Source organism: Peromyscus leucopus, chromosome X, assembly GCF_004664715.2.
Source record: "Peromyscus leucopus breed LL Stock chromosome X, UCI_PerLeu_2.1, whole genome shotgun sequence".
Classification (NCBI taxonomy): domain Eukaryota; kingdom Metazoa; phylum Chordata; class Mammalia; order Rodentia; family Cricetidae; genus Peromyscus; species Peromyscus leucopus.
Window position 1 is genome coordinate 132,271,191 of NC_051083.1, and position 15,907 is coordinate 132,287,097.

A 15,907-nucleotide genomic window follows, 5' to 3' on the forward strand; every position below is an offset into this window, starting at 1 on the left:
ATGTGAAAGGTCTTTCAATACCCCCACTGCCAAATTAAAATTGAACAACTACACAGGTAGTTCCTCCCCTCTTTGGGCTTTAGTTTCTTCACCTATAAAATCAAGAGCTCAAGCAGATGATGCATTTCCATTAAGACCAACTGTCCAGGTCATCAATTTAGTACTGATCATTCAACTTCCCAATTCCTAAGCCTCAAAATGACAAGATCAGCCAACTTGACATAGCAATGACAGTTCCTTGAGGCCCAAGCTAGAGACTCTTGCCCAATGTAAAGAAGCAACAACCACCTAAGGAGAAAGCAAAAGCACTGTCACTGCCATGAGACAGATGAGCATAGAGAGGTTGAGAGAAGGCTCATGGCCTGCACAGTGCCAATCCAATAGATGACTGAGCCAAGACTCAAACTCATGCCTTCAGGACCAAGATCAAGTATGCAATTGTGAAGCATAACTCCAGCCCAAAGCTTAGTACTTTACTGTGTGCCAAGCAAAACAAATACTATATGAAACCAAGAAAAAACTGCCAGCAGTCAAGAGAACAGAAGTACCTTGGAAATAAGGGTCTGTAAGACATAGAGAACCTCATCCCTAAATCTAGACATTAGGAAGGAGATCAATGAACATACAGGCCTTGCTTGGTTTACCTTCCCAAAGTATTATCTCCTCTTCTAGAAAATACTTCCTTCCCTTAGGCAAGTGCTATAAGTACCAAATTAGGAAGTTCAACTGATATTCAGCTTTAGGCCACACAAAATGATTTCTGATACATTTATTTTCAAAACTGAGCAGGGCATAGTCTACCTGACTGGTATTCTCAATCTGGACTGCCAGCTAGGTTTCAGAAGAAAGGTCCTGAGCCTGTCGATTATAATCAGTGTGCAAAGGGCTCTTGGAGACACTCAAGCTGTCTCCTTTCGTGATGAACATCATCTGAATGGATCTAGCACTTCGAACACACTTTACACTCACAGATGCCCACACTGACATGCTCCCCTGGTAGGAAATCAAAACAACTACAGCCCCAGCTCCCCAGATAAGGAATGTGAGACTCAAAATCAGCTGCATGGCTAAGTAGTGGCAGCACTGAGACCACAGTCAGGTGCCCACATCCCTGATGCTATTGCCCAGTGTAGTTTATTCTGTTTCTAGAGATTTTCATGGCGGTGAAAAGCCAAAATGACCTGAATGGTATGCCAGACTACTATGCTGTCATTAAGAGGGGATTTTTGTGGAGTGTAATATAATGGGAAAATATTTACACTCACTTGGGGTATAAAATTATGAACATAACTACAAATCAGAAAAATACTATGTCCAGAAAACAGGCTGGAATACATCAAATGCAGCTTTCCTCAGGGTTGTGCAATTATGCATTTATATTCTTTGATTTCTTTCCATTCTTAAAATCAAGTGATCCCTCTATCATTGTTTTAAAGTGGTATCTATGCTTCATTTAGGAAGTAAACAACCAGTTTATCAGGCAGTATTCAAAGTCAGAACTTGCCATCCAACTTACTTCCTCTTTCTGACATTAACTCACAGAGAAAGCATTAGCTTCAACCAAGCTGTATCTCTTACCTGGATATCAAGTCCACACAGTACCTCTAGACATTCATGATCCTCTGATAAGGTTATCTCACACCCAGCTTTACAGACAGGCACCCTGTAAGGCACAGGGTCAGGTCCAGAGCTGGACTGACAACAGAACTGCCTCTCCAACAGCCAGTGTACTTCCACAACCCAAGCAGCTGAATAAGTCCCAAAGTATCACCTCCAACTTCTAAAGGAAACCAGTTTCTTTCTATTCTTTTTTGTTTAGACCATGAACATGAAACTAGATTAAAGAAGTGTTTTGTTTTGTTCTTGTTGTTTCATAGAAATTTACCCAGCCTATCAGAAAAGATCACTACAAAGATAGCCCCAACCCAGCAAAGGATTCCAGTATTCAGGCACAGAAACAGAGAGGCCAGGCTTTGATAATTGAACAGTACCAGGGTGAAAGACTTTTCCAACCGACATGGTCATGTAGCCATTCTCCTTGAAGTACTGGGGGATAGTGGAAAAATTCCCCGAGTGTACCCTCCAATAGGAGTTGAAGTCATACAGGCGGGTGGTGTCAGGCCTCCTCCCAGTGAGGAAGGACACTCGACTTGGTGCGCACACTGCTTGCTGTTAGGGAGCAGAAGCAAATGTCAACATCATCCCAGCCAAATATGCCTGCAGTCTTCAAGGTAACTAAGCAACCTCTCTAGATCTTCAGGAACCACCCTGCAGCTGAGTCATGCAGATCTCAAAGCAAACCATTGGAATTTGGGCCTCACCCAGGTACAAGAGATTGTTGTCTTCTGAACAAAGGAAGGCTGTAATCATGCTCTAAAAACAGCAGATGTATGTGGGGGGGGGTCTATGCAGTGGCATCCTAGGTACCGAGAAAGGGTAATACTCTTGGAGAGCAGCCCTGAAAGGTGGCTCAAGGAGGACAACTGCCATAGAAAGATGACTGACTCTTAGTCACCCACAACTCAGCTGGATTTTTCAGCTCCAGGCAATTCCTGATTCTGACTGAGAGCTGGCCAAGCCTGTCTTAAGCATGTCAAGGCCAGGTCATAGTCTCCACCCAATGAGGTACAAAACTCATTGTGAGTGGACAACAGGCTTGCCTAGTCCTCCATTTTCCAAGCTCTGCTTCCCTCTTTCAAAGAGGTTGTCTCTAGGGTAGCAACATGCAACTCCCTACTGTTTATACATACAGATGCACATACCCACACCTAAGGTCCCCAGACATACCTGTGCAAAGGCATTCTGAAAGAGAATGCTGTGGGATGCCAGTTGGTCAATGTTGGGGGACCTCACTAGCTTATCTCCATAACAGCCCAGGGAGGGTCGAAGATCATCCACAATGATCAGAAGGATATTCAGAGCATCTGCACAGGAGGGAGGGGCTTTGGTTACATGCACTGACACTGAAACACCACCACCACCAAGGCAATGAGAAGATCTAGGCTGTCCCCAGCTCCTTAACAGTACATCCAAAAAAGGGGCAACCAGGGCTCTGCTTCAGCAAGGGTGACAGTAGAGTGCAGAGAAGCCCTAATCTAGGGTGAGAGTGCTATGTGTCAACCATGTCTTCACACATAGGTGAAGAAGAAAGACAGATAGAGACTTGGGGGGGGGGGTGAGGGGGAATGAAAGAACGAAGAGAAGGAATAAAGAAGGCAGATGAAAAGATGGAAAGACAATTAAATGAAAGAAGGATGGATAGAAGGGAGGGAGGAGAAAGGGAGGGAAGGATAGTGGGAGGGGAAATGGAAGGAAAATGGATAGATGGAAGAAAAAGGATGGAATGTTAGAGAGATGCAATTTGTGCCAGTGGATGGCCCCACACCCATGTGTATATGGGAGGCACAAATTGGACTCAGTGGGTTATAAAAACAAAAAGAGGACATGAAGTTGAGGGTGGGTGGATCTGGGTGGAGTTAAGGGGAGAAATGGGGGGTGAGTGTTATAAAAATACGTTGCATGCACTTATGAAATTCTCAAAAAAAATAATGAAGAAAAGAAAGAAGAGATGATGGAGGAAAAACATGAAGAGGTGGAAAAGAGAGAAAGACCTATGAAGGAGGAATGGATGAAAGATTGTGGACTGAACAGATGGAAAGAAGGAAAGATGAATAGAGGGTAAGTAGGAATGAAAGTGTGGGGGAAAGGAATGAAGGAGGAGAGAAAAAAAAGATAGGATAGATGAAAGAAGAAACATTAGCAGGGACAGAGACAAGGTTGGGCAGGGAAAAAGAACGAGGAATTGGCACCTGTAGCGTTGTTGCCTAGCTCAGCAGACTCCAGGACGAAGCAGAAGGAGCCTAGAAACAAGCTGAAGCCAAGCAGGCGCCAGCCACACTGCGGCGGCGGCGGCGGCGGCGACATTCCTGCTTTGGTGCAGCCTTGCGAGAAGGTGGCGTCAAGTTAGAGCAGGATCATTGGGTAGCCGTGGCCACTGCCGCTGCCGCAGCAGCAGCAGGCGCCGCCACAATCTCAATCAGAGAAGTCTGCGCGACAGGGCAACCTAGGGCTCAAAGGCCCGGGCCCGGGCCCGAGCACGAATGCGCTTGCGCAACTCCCCTTCCCCTCCCCTCCCTCCGCCCCCGCCCTTCCCTCTGGGGGGGTCTTAGCCTGTGGGGCTGGAGGATCAAAGCTTGATCGGCCATAATGGGCGGGACCTTAGCCGGAAGCAAAGGGGTGGTGGCTTTTCCAGAGCAGCTTTTACAATAGACAATGGTGACAGGATCCTTGATGTTCTGAAGGTTTTGCTATTGAACTAGTTTCTTGCCTCTGCCTCTGCTAGTTCTGTGCCTTTTACCTAGAAGTCCCGTCCTACCCTTATCTCTCTATAAATGTTAATTTTCCTTGCAGCCCATTCTCCAAAGAAGCCCTTTGAAAACTTCCACGCTATACCTAAAAGGACCTTTTTTTCCTGTTTATCAGTTCAAATCTTTATTAAACACTAAACACACACACACACACACACACACACACACACACACGTATGTCAAGCACTGTTGGCAGTGCTAGAGTTCTCAGTTCCTGCTTTGATTGAGCTTAAAATTTGTAGAATGCATCTGGGAGGTTCTGGTCTGGACAAAATAAATCTGAGTGGGAAGATCTTACTTTTTTCTATAAGGTTGTCTAGTTAGCACTTCACTGGTAAAGTGATAGTTAAACAAAAGTAAGAAAGAAAGGAGCAAGCCGCTTGATGTCTGTATAAAGAGGGAACAGCAATTATGGGGCACAGTTAAGAGAGATGGTGGCTGGAGCCAGCAAAGTAGAGAGCTCCAGGGAGAGAGAAGAGATGGACACAGTGAGTGGGAATTGAACTCCTGTGGCAACAATTATTCCCTGTTCATTTTGGACTGAACATCAAGAAGAACTCCATGTCCTACCTCTACCAAATTGAGCTTCTGAAAAACTAGACCCTTTATCTACAAGTCGTCCCTAACCACCTTACTGCTGAGCACTGTTTCTGGGCCCTTCTCTGCTTTATTCCCTCCCAGAGCAATATATGGGTTTGATCACTTTCCATAATCAAGGGTTTAAAATATGCACATAGAAAGGGGAAGAGATAAATGAACTATAATCTCATCTTTCACACAGGAAATCAGCAGACAGTGTCTAAAGTTGAAAAAACACAAGATAACAGTATACATTAGACACAAGCTTTTGGGAAATAAAGTCTCAAAACTGACATGTGAAACATTTAAAATGAAAACTATGGTTTAAAGAAGTAGAAAGGATGACTTTCATTTTATACTATATGCCAAATGTGTTACCTTATTATGTGTTGAAGTATTGACCCCAAAAAGATGCATTGAAGTTCTAACACACAACACTTCAAGATATATCTTTTTTTTGGGGGGGAACAGGGTCTTTACAGAGATAACCAAGTTAAAGGTGCAGTGACTCCAGATCAAGTATGATTAGTGTCCTTATAAAAATAGGGAAGATTAGGAAGTTAAAGAGATGGCTTTGTCAGTAAAGTGCTTGCTGAATAAGTGGACATAAATTCAGCCCCCAGCACCAATGTAAAAAGGCCAGGCACAGCAGAGCACACCCATAGTCCCAGTGCTGGGGAGGTAGATACAGGAAGATTCCTAAGATTCACTGGCCTGTTGCTCTTGGCCAGTTGGTGAGCTTAGGTTCATGGAGACTCTGTCTCAAAAATAAGGTGGGGAACAATCATATAAGATACAACATGTCAACTCCTGGGTTCCACATGCATACATGCAGGCACAGTCACACAAAAAACCATACAGTACACATAAACATATATTCATACACACAGAAATATGGGATGGAGAGTAGCTTGAGTTTTTCTGCCTTGCCCACAGTCAGGACAAATCTCTGTCACCCGCCAGTCCCACAGCCGCTCAGACCCAACCAAGTAAACACAGAGACTTATATTGCTTACAAACTGTATGGCCGTGGCAGGCTTCTTGTTAACTATTCTTATATCTTAAAGTAACGCATTTCTACAAATCTATACCTCGCCACGTGGCTGGTGGCTTACCGGCGTCTTCACATGCTGCTGGTCATGGCGGCGGCTGCAGTGCTCTGGTCATGGCAGCGGCTGCAGCCAGTCCTTCTGCCTTCCTGTCCTTTTATTTCTCCTCTCTGTTAGTCCCGCCTATCCTGCCTGCCTAGCCACAGCCGATCAGGTTTTATTTATTGATCAATCAGAACAACTTGACATACAGACCATCCCCCAGCACAGCCAAGTGCAGACCATCTCAAACACCTGCACTCAGGCCCATGGTCCTAATCATCCTCTATACGGACCTGCTGGGTAACGCCACAAAGAACCCAAGAAGGGCTCCCACAGGACATACAGATCATCCCACAGCAATGGAGATTGAACACAAATACACATAAAGAGATGTACATGTGCTGGGCAATGGCAGTGCACACCTTTAATCCCAGCACTCAGGAGGCAGAGACAGTCGAATCTCTGAGTTTGAGGCCAGTCTGGTCTACAGAGTGAGTTTCAGGACAGTCAAGGCTACACAGAGGAACCCTGTCTTGAAAAAAACAAAAAAGAGAGTGGGGGTACATGGGAAGAGAGAAAAGTGAATCGGTGCACCTAAGGAATATCAGAGACATTGGAGAACACAAGATTAGCTAGGAGCATGCAGGGAATGGACCTTCCCCCATAGGCTTCAGAGAGTGCATAGTCAGCTGGCATTATGATTTCAGAGTTCTCCCCTCCAGAACTGTAAGGCACAATTTTCTAAGCCACACAATTTGTGGTACGAGTACATTAACACTTTAAATACAATTTGAGGTTAAAACAATTGATGGTAACTGGGCCTGTGATCGGAGTTAATCAGATGGCTGAAGCAGGAGTGCAAATGCAAGGCAGCTTGAGAAACTTACCAAGAACCTATCTCAAAAAACAACTAAAAAATATTAAAGAGAAGGGAATGCAACCCAGTGGCAGAGAACTGGCCTAGCATGTATAAGGCCCAGGATTCAATCCATAGTACTGCAAAATAAAAAAATAAAACCCACACAGGACAGTCTTAGCCAGCCCTTAGACACAGTAAGCATTTATGCTGCCTTCTAAATAAATTACCTCACCCTAAGCTGGGTCCAAGCTGCAGGGCCCATGCTGCAGTCTTGTTGTTGTTGTTGTTGTTGTTGTTGTTGTTGTTGTTTCCAGACAGGGTTTCTCTGTGTAGTTTTGCTGCCTGTCCTGGATCTCACTCTGTAGACCAGTCTGGCCTTGAACTCATAGAGATCCGCCTGGCTCTGCCTCCTGAGTACTGGGATTAAAGGCATGCACCACCACTGCCCAGTGCTGCATTGTCTTCTAATGACACCCACACATACTTCTTGGAGGCATAGGAAAATTAATCAGCCTTCACATGTTTCTATATTATCAAGGATACTCCAGGGCCTATCCAAGACACTTATGCATCAGAGCTATTCTCACCTATCACAAAAGCCAGTTCTGCAATTCTAGGAAACTTCTGAGATGCTATGCAGATAGAGGTCACAAGTTCTCTTGCCCTTGTACTACTACTGTCTCCCCACCTGTGGCTCTGTCTCCAGGGAAACAAGAAACAGAACACAAGAGAAAATTAACACTCATCTACCCTGCCACTGTGGCAGGATGTTTGCACTGAGTGCATTGTATGTTTTTTGTGTGGATGGGACTGCATGTGTGCATATGGAGCCCAGGGTTTGACACGTTGTATCTTATTTGAATATTCTCAACCTTATTTTTTTTATCTTTATAATCATTCTAATCTTCCAGAATGCCTTTGGCCAGGTACATGCATATTTCTAGGCCTGAATGTGTATCTTCTCTTGCAAGTAAGAATCGGGGCCCTCCACCTAATTCTAGGTGGCGCTCACTATTCTAGACACCTCCATGAAAGAAAGAGGCAAACTGTTCAGAAAACTGTAGCTTGGGAAACATTCATGTCCCCTCATAAGATGAATTCTTTGAAGATAATTCAAATATTTTATTTCTTTGTGTGACATGGTTCCTTGAATAAGCTTTGTGGTAGGTTCTATTCCTTCGACTCACTGCTGTATCCCTGTAAGCATTCTTTGGTAGGCTTCAAGGACTCGCTGGAATAAGAAGTATGATGCTAATAACATGCATGAGAGTGAATAACCCACAGTATATTCAGCATGATGCCTGTGAGGACACTCACTCTGTATTAAGAAGGGCAGGGTTAAACTCTGTGAACACATGAAATTGTGTCTCCAAATGGAATATAACATTCAACGTACCTGCCAAGAGTGCCAAGCATGCAGCTGAATATTCTCAGGAGTGGCTGTGTCCAGATGTACAAGGCAGCCATGGGACTCTGCTCTCCTGCTGTCTGGAAACTGCAGATGAACATAGCCAGGCCTGGATCACCATGGTTTGTAGCAGCTCAGGCTGCCCTTGGCTTCAGAGGATAATGAAAGTGAATTGCATCACAACCAGACTTTGACTCTGTCTTCGTTCCCTAAAGGTGCATGTGGAGCCCCATGGAACACAAGGAGACAGACTGGGGGCTTGTGCTGCTCAGCAGTCCTGACTGTTACAGAGCTCCCATGTGGTGGTATTGTGTTCCCCGAAATATTGTGCACCCTAATAAACTTATCTGGGGTCAAGACAGAACAGCCACAATATTAAACATAGAGGATAGGCAATGGTAGCACATGCCTTTAATCCTAGCATTCCAGAGGCAGAAATCCCTCTGGATCTCTGTGAGTTCAAGGCCACATTGGAAACAGCCATGCATGGTGACACCCGCCTTTAATCCCAAGAAGTGAGCCTTTAATCCCAGGGAGTGATGGCAGATAGCAGAAAGGTATATAAGGCGTGAGGACCAGAAACTAGAAGCATTTGGCTGGTTAAATTTTTAGGCTTCTAGCAGCAGTTCAGCTGAGATCCATTCGGATATGAGGACTCAGAGGCTTCCAGTCTGAGGAAACAGGATCAGCTGAGGAACTGGCAAGGTGAGGAAGCTGTGGCCTGTTCTGTCTCTCTGATCTTCCAGCATTTACCCCAATAGCTGGCCTCTGGCTTGATTTTATTAATAAGACCTCTAAGATTCATGCTACACTACCAAGCTGGTTCACATGCGGTGTCAAGTAGTTTGTGAGATGAACAGCTCATGCAAAAGGCCACACACATCTTTGCTTGCTTCTAGTGTTCCACATCAACTTCTCAGTTGTCCTTCTTATCACTCCCCTCACATTCTGTACAGATCTCCCCACTTTCCTCTTTCCTCCTTTCTGAGCCTGGACTTTTCCCTCACGCCATTCATTGGTTCAGCCAGCTCAGCTCCTGGTGAGCAGAAGGTAGCTGTTTGGAGCAGGCAAACCCAGGGCTGCTGCTAGCAATGCACTAAAGCAGGGGTTCTAAACGTATCCACCAGGGGACGCCAACGTGCTGACGTTCAACTACTAACACTGGAAGGCAACAGATTTCCTTACTTTGTAAAACATAAACTCAAAACCAAATATTTAAAACTCAAATGCCCAATCAGATATTTTGAAGTATGTCACTGTGACTAAGTGAGCAGGCTTGCTCTGTCGCCATGGCACTCTATTTTGTCTGAATGAAGGGGATTTTCTGGTCACCTCCCTTTGCTCTCTAACACTGACCCGGGAAGGGTTCTGATTTTCCAAACTGACCTATCTTCATGAAGCTTCTCAGAGAAGGGCAGGAATGAAGAAGCTGTTGTGGAACGCTGTCCTCTGGGCATAGCATGGCTAGCAGTAGCACCTTTACCACTGCAGCTGTGTTTGTTTGCCTGAACCACACTCTCCAAAGGCTGGGATTATCAGCACTCATTCACAGGAGGGGGAGCTGGGGTCATCTGATCCTCACCTCAGACTGCAACCACTCACTCACTCCCTCTTGTCACCCTTCCCAGATGTGGTCTCAGGAGGTACTAGAGCATGTTATTAAGAGGTGGAAGGTTAATGAAGAGGAGACTCTATCTTTGAAGCTTCAGGGAAGTTGCCATCCATGTTGGGGTGGGAGTTTTTAAGAGTGCAGCTGTTTGGGAGGTCACCTATACACCTGTGGGGAGATCTAGTAAAGGCACTGCAATCTAATGAAGTCCCAACATATCAACCACCAGGTATCCCAGAGTTTAAACTTCCAGGATGCCTTTGCTCAGATACATTCAGATTGTTAGGCCTGGATGTGTCTCTCCTCTTGCAAGTAAGAATTGGGGGCCCTCCACCTAATTCTAGGTGGTGCTCACTGCTCTAGACACCTCCATGAAAGAAGAGAACAGAGTGTACAGAAAACTGTAGCTTGGGAAAGATTCTTGTCCACTCATAAGAAGGCTTGTAGCTAGAGCTGAAGAGATGGCACAGCAGTTGAGTGCATCCTGCTCTTCCAGAGGACCTGGATTCAGGCCTTAGGATCCACATCAGACAGCTCACAACTACCTGCACATTCAGCTTCAGGGAATCTCCCACTCTTTGCTGGCCTCCAAGGATACCAGCACACCTGTGACATACACTCACAAAAACATGGACCGACACACACGTAAGTAAAAATCAAACTTAAAAGAAGAGAAAGTTTGTACCTGCAAGGTTTCCCCTGCTCCTCGAGTGGAGGCTGTGTCCTGGCCCTGGCATGCTCAAGATGGGCCTGCTCAGTGTTCTCCCAGAAATGGGAACTATCTTGAGCTTCAGAATGCCACCTGTGGGTCTGCTGACTGACCTGTGAATGGGTAAGAATGAGCTGAGCTGGCCATAGTGGACTTCCTTGTGGAGCCTTCACTCAGGGCTGTCTCCCAAGACCACTGGCCTCTGAGTCAGTGATGAGTCTGATGTCAGTGAGACATCACTTAGGAGGGTTCAGCATGTGCTGGTTCAAAAGGCTGATTTCTGCCTTCCCTTTGCAACATCCAGCATGTAGATGAAGCCCAAATCCCTCCATTTGGCTTTAATATCTGCACGGTTCAGTTGCCAGGTTGTTGCTGAGGACCTGTGAAGGTTGCTTGGTTGCATTCATGGCTGCAGATGTATTTATCTGGGGTGAAATTCACCTCTGCTTCTGTTCCCTAACAAGAAGCAGTGTGTACATTATGCCAGAGGCAGCCTGACACAGTCTGCCTGGTGTTACATCAACTCCTCCTGGAGGTGTGTGCAGGAAACATCTCTACACCTCCTTGTAGCTCAGGTGGGTTGACTAAGTGACTGTGTGGGGAAAACACACACACACACACACACACACACACACACACACACACACACACATACACACATACAAACTCCCTGGTACTGCTCTATACCGAAAGCCTCCATTTTTGGTTTTTGTGCCTGAGTGCTGGAATCCTTTGCTGGTTGGAACCCTGTTTTCGGCAACTACTTCCAGACAGCAAGACACCTTTCTGTTCACTGAGGCCTTTCTACCAAAAAACAAACAAACAAACAAACAAACAAACAAAAAAACCACTTTTCAACCTGACTTTGTGTTCACATGGAAAGCACCAAGAGGTGGTAAGGCTAAGATTCCTTTAGAAGCTAAAGCTAGTACAGTCCTTCTGCTCTTTGGTTGGAGGCGAGGACACTAGTTGTAGGGAGAAATGCTGGATGTAAGTTCAGTTTGGGAGCCTGACTCTGCCATGTTGATCCTCTATCTGTTAAGTATGGGTGGGGTGGACACATGTGAGGACCTCACGTGTGGCCAGAGATCTTGAGTGGACTTGGTGTCCAGTGAAAGGGCTAAGTTTGGGGTGCTACTGTCCACTCTGTGAATAAGATCAGAAAGTGGTGTGTGTGTGTGTGTGTGTGTGTGTGTGTGTGTAGATGGGCCCTTTAACACTAGCCTCTGGTGGCTCTAACTTCCTAGTCTCTAGCTCTTTAACTTACACTTCCTCGCCCATCCTGGGCTGCCTACACCTTACTCCAGGACTCAGGAGCAGGAGCTAGCAAACTTGTGAACTTCCTGCCAAGGACTTCCAGCTTTCATCCCTCCTGCTTTAAAGACAGACCCTTTAGGATCTCAGAAACCCAGGATCTTTCTCACATATTTGCTCCTAGCCCTAGCAACCTACACTGACGAATGAATGTGTTTCTGCAGCCAGGAGCTATGAACAGCAGCTATCTACTAAATGTTTGCTGTGTGCCAACATTTGTGTTGAGCCCAAGATATGGCTTTGTATGGTGTCAGGCAGCCCACCAGGACTGGCCAAGTCATGCAGGCTCAGAGTGGCACTGAGAGCTTGGCTAATGTACTTTATGGACCTGTCCACGCACCCCACTCATGCATTCCAATATTAACTCCTGTGGTCCTACTGCTGGGCTCCCTTACTTTCCTGTACCCTAGGCTTCTCGACTCACAACCTCCTAGCTTCCTGCCAGATGGGAATAAATTGAATCATCTGCTAAAGCCCCAGGAGCTCACTGACAACCCTCCTCAAGTTTGTGGTTCAATGCTGCCCTGTTTCCTGGAGAGATAAAGAGACACAGGGCTGTCCCTCACCCAGTCTGCTAGATTGAACAATAGAAACTGACTCACTTAACACCCTTTCCAAACACAGCTTACAAGAACCCTCAAATGCCCACAATGTCATGAACTCTGCTCTGATCACTGGTCGCTCAGAAGGTCATTTAAGTTTGATGTCTTCAGAGGAGAGCTGCGTCAACTCAGATCAGATCCTAGTCCTGTTTTGAGACCATCACACCAGGTCACCCCTACCCATCTGTATCGTGTCAAGAAGGCTTAGCAGACAGCTGGTACTTGATCAAGTGGTAATAAGCCCAATCCTCCAAGATGTCATAGCAAGCTACACGGGAGAGGGCAATAATGAGGCATCACTAACCTTCCCAGGCCAGAAGGCAACGATGAAGTCCTGCTCAGAACCCAAATTCCAATCTTGACCAGAAATCACATGAAGTTTCCCTGGAGATTCAGAGATTCATGGAAATAGGATGGATGAAGTCGTAGCTCCAAAATTCACTCATGTGGTAATACCCTCCTCTTTCCTCTGATATGGTGGTGCCACAGGAGTCCAGCTACAACACAGTTTAAATAGACTGAGACAAACACTATGAACATGTGCAGATGTCAACAGAAAATCACATATCATCCAAAGAACAGCAGAATCTACACTGAAGATACATATTAGCATTATCTGTCAAATGAACCATCATCAAAATGCTTCACTAAGCAATAAAAAACTCACTTTTAAAGAAAGTAAAACTTGGGGCAGGAGAGTTGTCGCAGTAGTTAACAGTACTCAGTGCTCTTCCACAGGACTCGGGTTTGATTACCAGCACCCACCTAGAGCTCAAAACAGTCTGTATCTCGGTTCCAAGAAATCTGATGCCCTCTTCTTGCCTCTGTGGGCACTGCATGCATGTGCTGAATATACATATATGCAGGCAAAACAGTCATACAGATAAAATAAAAAATAAATCTTTTTGTAGAAAGAAAAACTAAAAGTACAAAGTCTCAGTAATTAATAGAATGTACAAAGAACCCAACTGAAAATTTAAACTTAAAATTCTCATAGATGAAGTGTAATGACCTCATTAGCAAGGGTGTCAGTAGCAGAAATGGATGAGCAGAGTAAAGAACCAGAGAAAATATACTGTGAAAACCAGAAGCACTTTGAACAAACTTTGCAGTATCTCAAAAATCAAATGTATACCTAATAACCTAGAAATTCCACACTGAGGGATTCACCCTAAAAAACAGATTGTATGCTCTCACACACACACCATAAACATGCAGAGGTTCAGAGACATATAAGACTATAGAGGGAAATCTAATGTCTCTCTCACAGGGTCTCCAGAAGCCGGGGGCAGCAGTACTGAACACACTACAAGGAACAAGAACAGAGAAAAAAAACACACTTTGTCAAATGACACATTTCAGAAGTTGTGCAAAACCTGAAACAAATTACAGAACCTGAGCAAGCCTGAAACAGATTAAACCCAAATAAATCTACAGCAAAACTACACCAAAGCTCTGAGAAGAAAGGAAAACAATCTTTGAAGCAGTAAAAGAGGAATGATCCTATATCTATAGGCGTAAAACAATTAGAGGGGGGCTTCTCATCAGAAAACATGGAGGCCAGAAGGAAGGTGGGGAGAGAAGAACCTGAGGGTAGTGAGAAGAAATGTCTCACAAGTTGTCCACCCAGAAGGCAAAGCACCCCCATCTCTACTCCTGCTCCCTAAGCATGACAGAACTTCTGCCATAGGTACTCACTTACCCTGCTCTGATAGCCGACCATCTTTGATGCACAGTGAAGATGGAGGACTAGGCCAGCAGAGGGCACTATGGGGAAATGTCCCTCTCAAGACCATGGAAAAACACTAGCTAGTAGCAGTTCATCCAACAAGAGGGCCTTTCTCCTATAGCTTTCTGCAAACATCATTTGCACACATTCAAAGCCACCCTTCCTTATCATCTTGTATCCAGCACCACCGCTTCTCCTGTTGAGAAGCAGTGGGTGAGGGAACTATCTGATTAAATCCAGCCTTGCCCGGGACACAGTGGCAGCTCAGGCCATGCAGTAGATGCTTGGGCAAACCGTACCATGCCTTCTGACTTTGCATCAGCAGCAGCAGCTATTCTGGCATGTTCTGGATGCAGCAGGAGGTGAATCGAGTAGAAGTATCTTGGCTACACACCCTTGTGGGGCTGTAGCTTATAGTCTCCGTGGCTCTCCTGTCATGCTCAGGGCGCATCAGAGCTACACAAAGTTCTGTTAGAGGCAAATAAGCTCAACCTCAAAATCTCATCAGGAAAACAAGTGACTGTTCACCTGTACCCAAAGATCACTGTGAAACCCAAGGAGGGACTTTAGTCTGGCCCACACTTCTGCAGGAATTGAAGCCCATCTGATTTTCTGGCCCCCTCTGCCACCACCTTGCTTCGCTCATGCATCTGTTCCATCCTTGGTCCTCTCTCAGTCTCTAGAAGCCATCTCAGGTTGGGCCTTGTGTTTGGGTGGAAGCTCCATCTCAACGTCTGGCACCCTGGCATCCCTATACCCAAAGAGTCTGGAATGTTCTGGTGGAAGATCCACCTCAACTCCGCCCCCCCACCACCATCTCTTTCCCTAAACCTGCCCCTTCAAAGCCTGCCAAACATGGCTCCTCCCCCAGAGAGACTCAAGACCACTCCCATAGGGTATATAAGCTGCATCCCAGAAAACAGATATGTGGTTCTTCAGGTCTCTCATCCCAGTCTGCTCTCTGTGGGCCCAGGGAATCACCTGGGAATGCTTTACCCGTTAAACCAGGCCTTTTCCTAATTTCGTCTGGTTTGGATTACAGCATCTGTGGAGAGTCCTATCAGGGTGCAACAAAATTTATTCACCTTGCTGAAGCCCCACCTAACAAAATCCTCTGGACCTCACAGGCCAGCTGGAGTGACTTCACTTCTGTGAGGCCTTGGGAGCTCTCTGCCCATGGTTCAGGTTCTTCTTCACATTTCTAACTCTTGCTTCCTCTGCTCAAGTTTGCATATTGAAAGGTCAGGAGGACAAACACACCCAGCAGCTCTGTGAACAATTGTAGGGGTGAGGTTGCACCTGCAGGCAGTGCCTGACAGGGCAGTGCCTACTGATTCTCACTCTGTGGTGTGTCTTGATGCCAAAATACATGCTCTCTTCCAGCAGGCTGTGCATACCCCATGCTAACGGATCTCCAGATTCTATAAGTATTTGCCGTGTAAGTAGTTACCATCCAGACAGTTGACTAAAGCACAATGGGAGGTGGAAGCATCTCCTAGGAAGTGAGATCTGAGGCAAAGGACACCCATGGCATAAAAGGTGAATCTGCTATATGAAGACTGCTGCTGCATCCTTGTTCTTCTCAGCTGACACTCTCCACTTTCCAAAGCACCTAATTCATTTCATTAAGTCAGTCAGTC

General features: G+C 45.7%; 1 protein-coding gene across 6 annotated transcripts in view; it reads right to left on the reverse strand.

Annotated features, from left to right (window-relative positions):
* The window catches only part of Ids (iduronate 2-sulfatase), a 45,219-nt gene extending 32,167 nt beyond the window's left edge, over nucleotides 1-13,052 (reverse strand). For 5 of the 6 annotated variants that reach the window (XM_037199264.1, XM_028862640.2, XM_028862639.2 and 2 more), the window contains exons 1-3: nucleotides 3,810-4,112; nucleotides 2,788-2,924; nucleotides 1,992-2,169 (exon numbers count right to left, since the gene is read on the reverse strand). In XM_037199264.1, coding sequence (XP_037055159.1) covers nucleotides 1,992-2,169; nucleotides 2,788-2,924; nucleotides 3,810-3,924 — 430 coding nt within the window. In that variant the 5' untranslated portion in view covers nucleotides 3,925-4,112. Of the gene's footprint in view, nucleotides 1-1,991; nucleotides 2,170-2,787; nucleotides 2,925-3,809; nucleotides 4,113-10,598; nucleotides 10,736-12,842 lie in introns of those variants that run through there. The other variant, XM_037199262.1, reaches the window with a different exon arrangement.
* Nucleotides 13,053-15,907: the final 2,855 nt, after the last annotated feature.